The 15,175-nt window shown below is 39.9% G+C and overlaps 1 protein-coding gene across 1 annotated transcript in view; it reads right to left on the minus strand.

Moving 5' to 3' along the window:
- The window catches only part of EIF2AK3 (eukaryotic translation initiation factor 2 alpha kinase 3), a 43,073-nt gene that overhangs the window by 6,413 nt on the left and 21,485 nt on the right, over positions 1–15,175 (minus strand). Inside the window, exons 3-13 of the mRNA XM_059845422.1 lie at positions 14,403–14,597; positions 12,646–12,776; positions 10,460–10,694; positions 10,046–10,208; positions 9,026–9,163; positions 8,365–8,487; positions 7,598–7,818; positions 7,120–7,232; positions 5,943–6,065; positions 4,582–4,731; positions 2,780–3,548 (exon numbers count right to left, since the gene is read on the minus strand). Of these exons, the coding sequence (XP_059701405.1) occupies positions 2,780–3,548; positions 4,582–4,731; positions 5,943–6,065; positions 7,120–7,232; positions 7,598–7,818; positions 8,365–8,487; positions 9,026–9,163; positions 10,046–10,208; positions 10,460–10,694; positions 12,646–12,776; positions 14,403–14,597 (2,361 nt within the window). The remainder of the gene's footprint in view (positions 1–2,779; positions 3,549–4,581; positions 4,732–5,942; positions 6,066–7,119; positions 7,233–7,597; positions 7,819–8,364; positions 8,488–9,025; positions 9,164–10,045; positions 10,209–10,459; positions 10,695–12,645; positions 12,777–14,402; positions 14,598–15,175) is intronic.

Raw genomic sequence — 15,175 nt, forward strand, 5'->3', positions numbered from 1 at the left:
AAGCTCTCAGGGAAGCACTAGAGAAACAGTTCCACAGTGCCCACATCCTGCCTCTGCCTTCTGAGCCAGCTTTTAACCCCCACTGTATTTCCCTGTAATGAATGTCCAGCCCTCTGGAGTCACAGTGCATTCAGGGCACAAAAGCCACTGCCCAGTAAACCCACAGTGTCTCCAGGCTCTGGCTGAAGCATCTACAGAACACCCACCCTCAGTGCACACCCACAGGGTGGTTAGACGTTTTGATATCAGAATTTTAATGCTCAAGGAATTAAATCCTCATTAGGAGTTTGTATCCTATTGCCTTGATGTCCATTCTCCTCCTACAAACATACAAGGCAAGAGTTGTCTTCTTCCTGGAGAAAAACTCCTCCTAACAGAAACTTTATTTTAATACTTCTCTGGCTGCACACTGACTGTCTTTCAACAGGCTGCCACATAGTTTCTACAAATAAGGGGAATGGACTCTCTGCTATTGCAAAAGACCAGCAAAAAGAAACCATCAAGATCACATTTAGGAGAATAAAAAAGCCTAAGGCAGAAGCACCTTTATTTAAATACTCAGCAGAGTACAATCAAATATAACCACCCTCTAGTTTAGTTACCTTGCCACCTGCACAAAGAAATTTCTCTCCATATTCTTCAGTCAGAATAAGAATTCTCATTTTTTCACATGAATAAGCTTCTCATACATCTGGAATACTCTGTTTAATTCAATTAATGCTGCAAAATGCATCCAAGACTGTTCTTGCAGTTCTGTGAAACTGATAATTTCTTTTGAGCTGCCAAGCATGACCGACAGCTTATCCTAGGAATAACAGTAAATTCACTTGACAGGCAGACTTTTGTTTCTGCACTTGATTTTCTTCAAAAGAATCTGAACTCTGACCTCTTCACTTGCCCACATAAATTCCTGCCATCTTGTTATTGCAGTATCCCTGATTAGCAGGAGCCTAATTAATGCATTTTAATGTGCACTGTAATTTAAATATTTAGATTACTTCTTGGATCTTTTAATATGCCCTTATAGAAATTTATTTTCACACAGCTCTACCAGCTGTTGTTGGTGCTAATGGGAGCAAGAATTGGCCTCTGCTATCACTGAGCTCTGCCTGCAGCCAAGCCAAAGCAACTTTGCAGGTTATTCAGTTGTTGGTCCTGGCACCAACTCAGGGCTGCATGACCAACCTCTTGGACAAGTTACAAAATTAGATGAGATCTCTTCCTAGGAGCTTCTGAAAAGTATAGAAAACAATTAAATAAACTGGCTGTTATTTTGACCAAATTAACACATAACAGACAAACTTTGGGATCCAAGAATAACATCTATACATGCATCGGAGGAAGGTGTTCATCCAGAGAGATTGTTTCCAAGTTGGTTATACCAAGTAAACAAAATTAAATCTCTTATTCAAACTGCTGCCAGCACTGAACTTTTAAGATGTTCCAACAAAACGCTCCACACTGATTAAGACAAATACAGTTTTAAGAGAAGATCTAAATAAGGTTTACTGAACAGTGAGCTCAGTGAAGACTGCAGAGGGCTACACCTGACAGTACTGTTAAGAAAGGTTATTAATTAACATGTCTAGCAATGAATTAGTACAGGGATTTAATTACTTTTATGGTCAGTTTCTCAAGCACTAAAGATTTGTCAGATAACTGGTTCAAGGTAATTGCCTAATGCTGATGGGAAAAGAAAATACTTGGAAAGGCTGTTAGAGTTTTTCTAACTCTGACAAATCCTTTGAGGATTATTTAATTTGAACCTCCTTTTACTGGCACATCTGACATGGTATTTTTTAGCTTTTGCTTCTGCTGATGCCAAATTACCATCTGAGAAGCCACAATCACTTCAGTAATTACTCCACTGAGGTAGGCTACTAATGCCTCCTCAAACAAGCAGAGAGAAACAGAACTGTCCACATTTGGCAAAAGGGATCAATTTCTCAGAGCTAGGCCTAATAAAACCAACTCTGGTTGGGCTCTTCAACTAAATTTATTTATTTGGTAACACATACTGACACTTCCAGTGCTTTAAGTTAGAGCAAAATCAGGCACTAGCATAGAAGGATCATGAACAAAATGGAAGAAAAGGTACAAGTTACTCCTGACTTCAGTTACACTAAACACAGAGGTGCAAACCACCCTTCCCAGTCCTCCCTGTCTGGATGCTATGAGACATGAAAAATACTGTGAATCCTTCAGAAAGCTTCACTGTGATAGCTGGCACTGGCTCACAATTCTGCTCCAGGACACCTTACATTTCAATTCCAGAGAAGTACTGCTTAATTTTTACTTTCTCTAACCAAGAGTAACACTGCTCCTTTTAGGCTATATTGCTATAGAAAGAAGGAAAATACCAGAATTAGAATCACAGAATTATTTAGGTTGGAAAAGACTTTTAAGATCAAGTCCAACTGCAAGCTCCACACTGCCAATTATCTGCTTCACTTGAAATAGTAGAACAGGATCCAAAATAGCTTTGTCATACAGCTCAGCACTGAACAACCCTGTACAAAGAACATGAATTAAAAATACCATAGGACAAATGCCACTGATCTGTGCCAGGTACAAGAAGTCTTGCTGTAAGAAAGACTTTAATTGCAGTAACAAGTGATGAATATTTATTTCCTGGACCACTGCACCTCCAGATTATTGTACAGACATTAATTCAGCTTTTTTAACACCCATGCTGAGGTCACTGAGGAGTCAGATACTTTGGCAGGCTTTGTCTGCAGTGCCACATTCCTCCCACATACAGCAACCTATGGATACAAACCTTGAGATCCCTGTGCATTAATCCTTTGCTGTGCAGAAAGTCAACAGCTTCAGCAATCTGCAGAAAGATCTGCAGACACTCTGTCCTTTCCCTCTCCTCTATGGTGCATCTTCTGCTCATCCAGTCTTTGAGGTTCTCTTTCCGGCAGAGCTGCATCTGGATGTACAGATACACCTTTGGAGAGGTGGGCTTCACTTTCTCTGCAGTGTTTTTAGAAAGGTCCAGGCTTAAACTCGTTGGCCTTGGAGGAGAAACAGAGAGGGGACTTCCTGAAGCAGATTTCTTGTTATCAGATTCCTTTGTACTTTTCCCTTTATCCTCAAAAGGACTCTCATTATGTGAAACATCAACTTTATCTTCCTTACTGGAGGCATTTCCACAGCCAGAATCCTCAAACACAATAGAGGAGGAAGTCCCTTCCTTCAGATGTACAACAGGAACAACTGAAGAACAAATTTCCAAGGAGTGTCCCAGCTCATTACTGTTGATGGTACTGTCTTCTACATCACAGCCTGTAAGGACACTATCCTGAAGGTTTAATAGTGGATCTTCTGAGTGCTGCGAGTCCCTGTTGTCTGTGTCAGAAAATTCCAGAGGGGAAAACTGGCTTCCAGATGAATCTGACTGACCACAGGGTATCCCCACAGACCTCACCCTCTCTGATGAATCTGCAGTAACTTCAATGTGTTCCTCTGCTGAAAATGGCTCTGTTGTGATCTTAAATGATGGGACATCCATTGGGCTGGGAGAACTGAGTGGCCAATCAGTGCTGAAAGACAAAGTTGAGAGATCAGTACTAGAGAAATTGTAGTAGATTCCAATCATTTCACTAGAAATGCACTTTTGAAAACCCAGATTTTAGCAACTGCTACCCCTGACTCCTGCATCATACTGCAACAAGGAGTGACTACCCAAGTGTGGGAATCACCAATAACCAGGATTTAGCATCTATGTCTTAGCAAGGATAACGTTTTCTCATTGAGGCAAAAGTGTTGATAAAAGAATATTTAACAAGCTCCACTGCCTGGATTCCTAACGTGCAATCAGGCTCATCTTCAGTTTGAAAAAATCCAGCCCTTTGGAACAGGCACTGCAAGGACTATTTAAAGTGCCTTGGAAGAATTACAGCTGTGAAATGTTAATTTGATGCCTGAAATATAAAGGTCGCTGTATTCTAAAAACTGTGAGGCATGTTAAGATGCTATTATGAAACCACCCAGCAGTCTAGTATTAGGCCTCATTCTGTAAATGCCAGCACACACCCACTTTTTCCTCTCTCTTCACATTCTCTACCTCCTTTATCTAATTGTCCATTTTTAACCTACTTCTACCAAGCTTCACAAATCCTCAGTCTGATTATCCCTCGTGTATTTCTAGTGAAATAAATTTATTTAATTCTTGGAGTACTGTATCAGGTCCATCTAACTCAAGACAATGAAGAGGAAGAAAGCAGTAGAAAGGAACAAAGAAAGCAGAGATGCCAAAGTTTGCAACTGAATCACAGCAGCAATGCTCCAACCTTCCAACCACCAAAAGGCTCAGCTACACAAGTTCAATTAAGAACCACAAAATGTTTCCTAAGCTGAAAGAAGGACCTTAACACAAGAGAGGACACATAAATCAAGAACTTTATGCAGAAGGGTGATATATTTTTATCTGTTCATTTGAAAAGTTGGCAGGCTAAGTTAACAACCATCTCTCTCCTAGATAGTCTCTCCATCTTCCTGGATCCTCTACCAGTTTTCTAGTCCTCTTGACACAAAATCTCAAATTCAATTGTTAAAAAGACCCCCATGAGTTACCTTTCATCTTTTAGCCACTGCTCATCCATCTTTTCCTGCCATCTCTCAGGAGGAGCTTCCAGCCATGCATTGAAATACCGAACAATCCCTGGATGCTCTAGCTTAGCCAGAGCCTTGACTTCCCTCATCACCTTCTCACGAGCCAGCTCCCTGTGGTTTGGGGTGAGGAGAAGAGACATGGTCACAAAAAGCAACAGCACAGCACAAAAATTTCTGCACAGGAATTTAATCAAAGCTGCCCCAGTGTACATCAGGCCAATAGCATTGCTTTTCACATCAAAACAAAAACATGTCTTGAATCCCCAGAGTAACTCCTTTAGCTTAGAAGTGTGGAGGAGCAGACTGTGCTCATAATGGCTCAATATTTAGTCTTCCCTTTTCACATAATTACAGGCAGCAAAAACAAGAAGAAATTAATCTTCCTCTTAACTGTTCTCAAGGATAGAAAAAAAGATTTTAAAGAGAAATATCCTACAGGGATGTAGAAGACACTGACACACAAGACAGACAGCAATACCTTAGTATTTGTTTTTTAACTGGCAATAGGTAAGGAGGTTGCATAAGGACTATTTCTGTTCTGTGGACAGGAAAGCAGGCAGCCTCCTGTCTTACTGAAGGAATTTATCTCTCTTCATAAGACTGTAACTGGATCAAATAAAGTCTGATGGTTTTATTTAATAGCTTTTAATATGCTTGGAAAAGAAGAATTTAGACTACCTTAAATTTCTGAGCAAATCCTTTAATCTTAAATAGTTATGCTTATTTAACACATTCAAAAAACCAGCAATTCTAGATTTCATAGCTTTACCCCCTCCCTCTTGCTGATCTAACTTGAGATTTTCAGCAGCAGTGTCTCCCATCTCCTACTAAAAGGAAGTGCTGCAAGCTCTGGGTAGGGTAATCCAGCAGCATGGCTTGGCCACCTATGACTGAGAGAAAAGGTAGGGGTTGTGGGACCAGAAAATGAAATAAATGGGCAAATGGAGTCAAGAAAGGAGGTGAGGGAGAGAGAAAAGAAAAACGATGTGGAGTAGGAAAGGTAAGGAGAGGAAGGAGAGAAGCACATTAACAGCACTACAATAACTGCTCCTGTTAGCAAAGGCTCCATTCACCAAGGAAATCCCTGTGGAGCAGCATCCCCACAAAGGGATCTGTGATGAAGTGTTTGGGCCAAGCAGGTCAGCTCTGCTGGGACTGCATATGCCAAATTCTCTGTGCCAACACTGAGACAGCCCCTTTAAAAGTATGTCATTCATCCTAATGTAATATCTGGGAAATCAGCTCAGGAGCAGATGGCTCTGTGTAGGATGGGATCCCACCATTTATTCATGATTCTGTGTCCCAACAAATCCATTCAGTACCTGTTGGGCAACCGGATCCTCTTGATGGCATAGTTGCAGTCATCTACTTTATTTCTGGCTTCAAAAACCACTCCAAAACCTCCACGACCCAGACACTGGATTGGTTCAAAATCTGTCAGATATCTGGGAAGAGAGGGGTGTGAGGAAGGGACGAAAGAAGGGAGGGAGGATAGAGGAGAAAAATGCATTAGTATAGACAGAAAAATAAAGTAGTTTATGACCATGAGTGAGGTAGTTTTGTACAGGCAAAACATGTGCAGAATTTCTTTTTCCCTGCTCACCCACTGTGAGCAATTCCCTATCTATGAAATGGACAGTTGCTAAATGTGTGTTTATATAGAGCCTATCACAGGCCAGCAGGGTCCATTCTGCATGCACTGGACAAACTGCAGGTTTTTCAGAACACCAGGTTGCATGCCTACTGGATCCTGAGTATACAGCCCATGTTTCTATAGCTGAGTATTTTCTAAATCATGATTTGCCTTTAACCCTACCCCAAATAACTGTTTCTGCAACTAGTCCTTCTAGTCCTGACATTTTTCCCTCCTCACCACAAATCAATTAATGCAAAACTAGCACAACATCCCATCCAAAACATCACTGTTCTTAGATATCACAACTTTTCTTACTCTTCCTCATTTTAAACACTCCAGTTCTTACTTCCATTGAGTTACAAATGTACAGGAAATGGTCACATTTGCTCTGGAGCATAATGGCATGCCCCTATTAAGCTTTCTGTCTTAACCAACTCCTTTGTAAAACCAATAAATGTTTTATTTCAAGTTTAGACTGTTTATTCTGCAGAGTATATAAGATGTCATCTGCTTCCATCTGCAACTGCCTTTCTCTTCCTTACACCATAAACACAGGAACAGATGGAGTAAACACTGATTAAGAACTACAAAGATGAATCTCCCATTTTGCTTATCAGCAAGAAGTATGAGAGCAATACTTCTGATCACATGTAACCTGTTGACTCTCTGGAATTTCTGAGACTAATCATAATTGCAATCTCCCACGAGTAATGGGGTCACAGAGTCCTTTGTGCCAGTTGCTGATTATCCCAGGAAGTCAGAGGACTGGGAGTTCCTAGGTAAGAACAGGTGAACACCTACTCTTTCTATCTCCAGACAGCATTAACAGCCACACTGTTTATGTTGTGTTGAACAGACCTCACCTTGACACATATCCAGAGTTCTTGGCATCACTCCAGCTGTTGTCTTTAATGTCTCCACAAGTGGGCTCATACTTACAATCAGTCTGACACTGTGTTTCAGACTCCTTCCGCAGCTAACAAGGATTTCCAAAACAAGAACAAAACAAACAAACAAACAAAATCAAGTCCTTGAGTGCCTGAGCCTGGTTCGTACCCTAGATATGGCATTAAACAAATATCTCCAGACACGTCAGAAGCAGTCTAATCTGCTTGCTGAAGCAGTTAAGCAAATTGTATGTGGCAGCTGGCAGCCTTCACACACAGATTAAACAATAAATTTAGGCTTTTGATTTTGTTATCTCATTAGTTATTAACTTATTAATATTACTCAGTGCAGAGCCCAAATTGAAAGAAACGGCTAAAAGAATTCCTTCTGTATTTGGGATTCTGAAAAAATTACTCTGATTCTGAAAATTCCTCTGATTCTGAGAACACTTACTCTGCTGTAAGGGTGGGGGTGGAAGAGTTTGCGCACAATGAAGGTGGTGGCCACGATACAGAACAAAATGGTGCCAACAATCTCCTTCCACCAGTGGAGCAGAAGAACAGGATCCTTTTTGCGAATGTTCTTGTAATTTGTGTCGTCAAAAAATCGAACTGTGATCTGGTTGCTGCGCTTGTTTCTCTCCCTCTTGTAGTAGGGTAAGTAATAACCATTATCTGTGTATAAAACACACAAAGAGAACACAGATTTACTTGGAGGTACTTACAAAATAACTCTGACTTCTCATTAATAGGTCTCCTCAACAGACACGACATGGGGTGTTTTTATTTCCATAATTTAAATAGCACTAAAGCAAATTCAGTTAATTAAGGTTGTGGACAGCAACCAGGTCTCCCTAGCTTTGAACCAGAATATCTTCCATAGGGAAGACTTGTGACAACCACCCTGAGTCTCCAGCACTGTCAGTAAATGCTGGAAAAAGTAATTCCCAAGATTTTTCCACTCCAAACAACTCTCAGTGGCAATAGCAGCACACACAACAGCTCTTCAGTGGCAATTCCTGGTACTCTGTTGTGCTTTATGTGGCACTAACTGTACCTACATTGCAATCTGGAAACCCTACTTTGGGCAGTAATTTCCTAATTCAATAAATATTTTTAAAAATACCCGTATTTAAGGTCTAGCAAATGGTCATTTATTGAACTTCCCAGATAATAAGAGCTGGGTATTTGAAACACTTCAAAGTCTGGAACTTCACCTACCATACGGGTACTGCAGAACTGACAGTGCTCCATTGCTGTATTCCTCATGAGAATACTTGTCATTGCTGAGACACTTGTCAAACTCATCAGAGCCCACCAACACTGGAGTCCTGGAAGGAGACTCTAAGCACAGAAAAGACAAAATTCTCTGAGCTTTATTTCAAGTACAGACTGCTTATTCTGCAGAGTAGATAAAATGTCAATTGTTTGTAAAATTCTGTTCTCACATTAATTTAAAGAGAACTTCAATTGCATAATTTTACAAAATGCCTCTTGAATCAGGTAATGAGAAGTAAATTTCATAGAAGGAAACATTAAGAAAGGTACTATAAGGTAACAGTTACTTAAAAATTTCCCCCTTGACAAGTCAATTCACTCATATTCACATAACTGCAAAAAACTTCTTCCTCTTTTTGTTGAAAAATTTGATTAAGAAGACCCAACATTTAATTACTAACAAAGACTGTCAAATCCATAGCAAAAGAAAACTGATATTAAATATCTGATTAGAAAAAAATTAACACTTATTAAAGCACAGAGATATTTCTGAAGTAGTTTACAGTTGGAAACATCACACTAGTTTGAAACATACTGGAAACCAGAAAGATGCCCTGTCTTTTCTGAGCTAAGGTAATAAATTAAACTCTGGATTGCTACTTACGGATTAAAGGTTTCCATTTGATTTTGGGAAGAGGAATAATTGCATTATCATTCCTGGATTCCAGAGCCTTTGGGTTAGTTGGGAATTTCTCATAAATTCTGACTGATGATTGAAGATACAACTGGCCCCTGAACATACCTAAGTAATAAACAAGGAAGTGTATTACTCTTTAGATTTGGTTCTCTTCACCCCTGGAATAAAACTGTCTAGTCAAAACATGTGGTTAACAACATTTCTGAAAATATTCCTTCTTATTCTGAGAACCTGAGATACCGACTCTGATTGCTAAGCTGGATGAATTCAAGTAATATCTTCCCTCTGTTCTAGGAAAGCAAGAGTTCAGAACATCTCATTTTTACTGCTCCAAAGCTGGTGCTACAGGAAAATGCCAGCAATTTTTAAGAACTATAAAGGAGTTTGGGATTTGCAGAAGTAAGACCTCATGCAAACTTTCTACTGTTGTTAATGCTGCACAAAACAGCCATTACCAAGAAGGCTGCAACAATCTGTCTTCTTCCTAGTGTTATTCTTCATCTGTTATTCTAACCATTAACTGGAAAGCTACAAGGTGCAAAGACTTAGAGAAAAAGGCTTAAGGCAAACCAAGTCTTAGGAAACTAAAGCACATTTACCTCACAGTGACAGACAGCTGAGGAGGAGGATCTCCAGCCACTCTATTTCAAATTGTCACAAACCACATCCAATGGATCCTGACAGCTGGATGAAAACTAAGCCATGTAAAATCTTACCTGAATTTTCCTCACAGTATGTTTCTGCAATCAGTGTACAAATTAATGGGCAATAAGGCTGCTTTATTAGCTGCCAACCTGTCTAGTAAAGTTTCAAGACTTTTAGTCACCTCCAATGTACTGAAACTACAAAGCAATGAACATTTCAGAATCAAGATGGAAAAGATTTATGGGTTTGAAATCTACCAGTACAAAAAGATTTGCTTTACTACAACCTCAACAGAGAAATGAGTAATGTTTACTACAGAAAATGCTGCAGCTGGTGTCTCACCCAAATAGACACTGGATTCTGTGGCCCCTCTGGCAGCTTCCACAAGATCTTCTTCATCCTCCGGTACCTCGTTATTTGCTGTGTAAGTTGTGTCATCAAACAGACTGATTGGAATTACTTTGCCATCCTTAAGCAGCCATGCAGAAGCAATTGGAGTGCAAAACTGAAGAGGAGAGAGGTAATTGGAAAATGGATGTTGTATTAATGAGCTATTAAATAAGAATAAAAACCAAAGTGCTTAAATTTTTTGTTTAAATTTTTGTAACAGATGCAGCAGCTCAAAGTCAGAACTTCAGTTAAAAAACTACAAGCAGATGTGTGCTCCTCTACAAAGACAGTGCCTGAAACCAAAGATGAAAGACATCTGCAAAACATCAACTCTTGTGATATTTAATATTCCGTCTTTCCCCCTACCTGGTATTCCCATTCCAGATGTCCTCCTCGTCTGTTAAAAGCCATCACCTTCCAGTCAGCCACAGAGACCTTTATCACTGTGTCTTTCATCATAGCTTCCTGCTCATCCACCTCTGAAATAATTTTTGTTTCTTCTTTGTTCATAGTTGATTTAAAATCGCTCTCAATGTATCCTGCTCTAGTTTCAATATCTGGGACATAGCGCAGCTCAAAGTGACCAACACTGAAATTCCACCTCAAAGAAAAAGAGAAAACCTTTGTAGAAACAGCTTTTATATTCCAAGGAAGACCCAAGTCCTCTGTGCAGAAGTTTTCTAAACTGAATTACCTGAATTTGGCCCATATTTTCACTGTAAACTCTCAGACTGTCAAATGAACAAAACTGTACCAGGAGGGAAGTGCTAATCCAGAACACAAATCAAACTAGCTGAGAAATGTTGTCCAACATGATGGGTGAACTGAGAAAAAAAGTGGCAAAGTAGGGCCAGTGGCACTTAAGGTTTAGTGTATGAAGGAGGAAATTAAAATCATCAAGTACTAGAGCTGGGTCTGCCTAGTAAGAAAACATTCTGTAGCTGATGAATGCAGCAAGTACAAAGCTGTTAGGAAGCAGCATTCTAACAAGCCATTTTTCTCTTCACTAATTAAGTGGATTTAACTGGAAATGCAGTATTTTTCAAACTGGGAAAGGGACTATGATTTTTTTGTTTAACCCCACATACACCTTAACACAGGTCCCTTGACAGGTACCTCATGAAACCAGGACTGCTCATGTCCCATAGGTTAACACCAAAAAAAAGACAAAATGTATAATGAAATGTAAGGAGCACAGTTTTCTTACACAGCAAAAAACTTTTAAATTCTTATGAACCTACAAAGATACAGACAGGAAAAGTGTGGCATGTTTGGACAGCATGAAGGTGTAAATATTTCTTGAACAGTATATTTCGGTGCCTAAAGCTTCTTATCAGTCTGGCAACCACCAGGAGCCCAAAATGGCTCTTTAAAGAATTTACACTCTTATGGTAAAAGTTTGGCATATTTTATACACTCAGTTGATTTATTAAAGACAAAACTTTTTTTCCTCTGCATTAAAACCCCAGATGTCTCCTACCCCTTCTGTGTCACCAGAAAATCACTTCTGTTTCTCACCACAAAGAAAAGGATTCTGGGACACAAGACTAGATACTATGGTTTTGACATACCTCTCCTGGCTAATATCTGTCTCCAAGAAACACAGAAACCAAGATTTATCCTCTCAGACATCTGATCTGCTACTGAATTCTCATTAGGTTCTCTTTGATAGGCTACAAATTCACAACTTGTCACATCCTGCTGCAAACAGAAGAGGGAGCAGGGGAACAGGGAATGACTGATTCTCCACTATGTTGCTGGGCAGTTACTTGTATCTATGTACAGAACCCATCTTTTTAAGTCAGTTTTATGAAGTGGGTTGGGGTTTTTTTTCCCCAGAAAATATGTGTCTGTAATTTTACAGAAATCTTGATGTATTAAAACTTCAATATGACAGCGTTAGAAAAATCACAGATTGAATCAGTTTCTACAGCTCAGAAATGGTTTAAAATACCAACTTAAATTGAAAACTTGAGACATCATGTATAACCTCCCTCCTCAAAGACAGTTACCATTTGTACAAAAAGAACCTTAAAGTGAGTAGATTATAACAAGACTTTCAAACTGTCTCCTCTTGTACAAAAGCAGCAGTTAGAACAAAGATTATAATGACATTTGCCCTGTGCAGTACAGTAGTGACAAACTTTTCTGAGGTGTGTTGCCCTGTTCTTTATTTTGAAGTTCTTCTAAGCCTTCTGATGTTTACATTTTTGTAATGGAGCTTCTCACACACTTTTCACGTAAATAATGATTGTTTTGTATTCCTTTCTGAAGGAAGAGAGAATTGATGGACTGTTGGTTTGACCAGTGTGGTTGGAGAGGTGGCAATTTCATTCTCCAATCCATGGTCACCTTTGGAATTCTATAAATATCAGAGTTGAAAAACAAACACGCTCTTTTTTGCCTTAAACATCTCTCAGAGCGTGAGTGTTGCTCATTTCGTGTCGTATTGCAACAAAGGTGAGCAAGGACGAGGGAAGCAATGTGATCTGATTCCCAACTTATCTGCCTCACCACCTCCACAGGACTGTTCCTGAGCAGGTCACACTCACTTCTCGTTGCCACTGCGTGGCCCCACAGCCCGGACGGTTTTCTGGGTGCGGTGCAGCAGCAGCGTCTCCTCCTGCTCGCCCTCCTCATCGTCCCAGCGGCGGCAGCCCACGGCTGAGCAGATGTACTTCACCTGAGGGACAAGGCAGGCTCACATGTGAGACTTCAAAACAAACATCATCAACAGCAACATTCAAAGCTAACAATCCTTACAGGCTGCTCCTGGCTGGCAGGCAATTCGGAACTCCATGACTTTAGATGTTTGGCTGGAGGGATGTTGAAAAGCCTGGTTTAAGAGATAACGGCTTTTCAGAACAAAAACTTTCAAAGGATTCTAGAAAGTTTACAGTCTGTGGTATTTTGACTACCAGTTGACTGTATTTTGTATGTACTTCTAACAAAAAGAAATCTGAGCTCTCTCTTTTCTCCACTATTTCTATGGACATCAAAAGAACATTCCTGCAAGACCCACAGCATAATTCTGCTTTCATGTCATATTTATCTCAGCATAACTCTATCAGCTTCAAATGAAGTACTACTGATTTATATAAAATACCACAAAGCCTTCCCCCTTTGCCTTGTCAGTTACCAAAGGCAAAGAAAACCTTAATTAACTCTCACAGTCACAGTTTCCAACAGTCCCAATCTCAAACAGAACTTGCATTATATAGGCAATGCCAGAGAAATGAAACTGCCCAAACTGTTAGGAAGGAAGCCAGGCACTATTTCTTCTAAGAGGGAGCTCTGCTACTGTGAGCACAAGTCAGGAATCAAAAGAGAAATGAAAATTTCCTCTTCTGGCACTGGAAGAGGGAGGAGCCTGTTGGTGCACAGACCCCTCTGACCACTGAGGAAAGCAAAAGGAATTAATGAACTCTGGTTTGGGGTCTGGGCTCTTTACCATTAGTGATGATTCCACACCACACCACAAAACTGTTCCACATTAAAATGTATGGTGAAAATGAAAAAAAAAACAAAAAAACACCTTGATTTTGTTGAAAAAAAACACTGGGAACTTTACATTTTCTTAACTGCATCTATTTTAAACTAGTTTTAAAATGCCACGTTTCTGAATTATCAAATGTCTGTTCTTCACTATATAAAGTATTTACAAGCACTTCAATGACATCTGACATTTAACTTTTAAATATGACTTTAAAATATAAGGAGAACTTCTGATAGTAAGCACACTGACAACAACTAAAATCCTTAACTTTTGCATATATTGAATTTTTTCTGTTCTCAGTAGCTTTGAATATCTGAAATTAGTTAAAAAAAAGGTGTCACCTAAAGCATTAATTGATACATAGTGAGCTGAACTGCAAAGTCTCCTTCAAACAGAGCCAGATGATAAAGTTGAACTCCTCCCTCAGAAAGGGGTCATCCCTCTGATCCTTCTCACTATGCTCTGGTGACAAAGCTCCTGTCCCTTCCCTTGCGCTGGCTCTGGCACTCCCTGATCCCCTGCTAGAGCTAACCCAGCACAAAACTAATCCAGTAAGAAATGAACAGTTGCTCTGCTGGGTTAGCAAATGGTGAGACAAGGGTTAAAGCCAGCACAGGGGCAGAGCAGGAGCTCCCAGGCAGGAGGAGATTGCAGTGCCATGCCACCTACTGCAGCCCACTAGGCTCAGGTTCTGCCTTTCTGTGCCCTGCATTTAAAGCCCTGAGGTGCACCACAGTTCAGACCTGAGGAGTTACCTGTTTGCAAGGCAGAGCTGAAAACACACAGCCACAGAACACCTTTTCAGGCTCTTACCTTCCCTGAATAGGAGCTCAGCCCGTAGGTGGTCAAAGACTTTCCCCCAACCAAGACAACGTCCTCGCCGAACTTGTAGGATGACTCGAGCAGAGACTCAACCGTGAAAGGAACGGCCTCCATGCTCCCCCGATCCCGATCCCACTGGAAGAGGTCCCCATCCAAGGAAGGGATAATGATCTTGTTTCCAAACACCTAAAGTAATTGAATTCAAGGTTAGCTGTTGCTTTGTTTTTTTTAAGACTTTCTAAGTCTTCTGATGTTTACATTCTTATAACGAACGTTCTTATGCACTTTATGTAAATAACTTATTGGTTTGTATTTTTTTTATAGAAGAAGAAAGATTTGATGAACTGTTGGTTTGTCCATCCAGTGTCATTGGAGAAGTAGCACTGTCATCCTCCAATCCACTGTCACTTTCAAAAATCTATAAATATTAGAGTCAGAAATTAAACACCCTCTTTTTTACCTTAAAAAGTTGCGTGTCGACATCGTTTCATTTTGTGTCCTCTAGCAACAGTTAGCTATGATTTAACCATAATTTTAATTATTTATAACCATAACTTAAAAGCACACAGACCACAAATGGCAACAGAAATGCTGTATAAGCAAGGCTAGTGTGTAATGCTCCAGTGTCCCAATAGTTTTGTATCTCAGAGTCCTATTGGTTTTATATCTCAGCATCCTATTTTTCAAAGTTATACTGAAGACAGAAAACTTTCAGGCATTCAAATCAAACCCATGTTTCTCTATTCTTAGTTTAAAAACAGTTC

Source organism: Haemorhous mexicanus, chromosome 4, assembly GCF_027477595.1.
Source record: "Haemorhous mexicanus isolate bHaeMex1 chromosome 4, bHaeMex1.pri, whole genome shotgun sequence".
Classification (NCBI taxonomy): Eukaryota; Metazoa; Chordata; class Aves; order Passeriformes; family Fringillidae; genus Haemorhous; species Haemorhous mexicanus.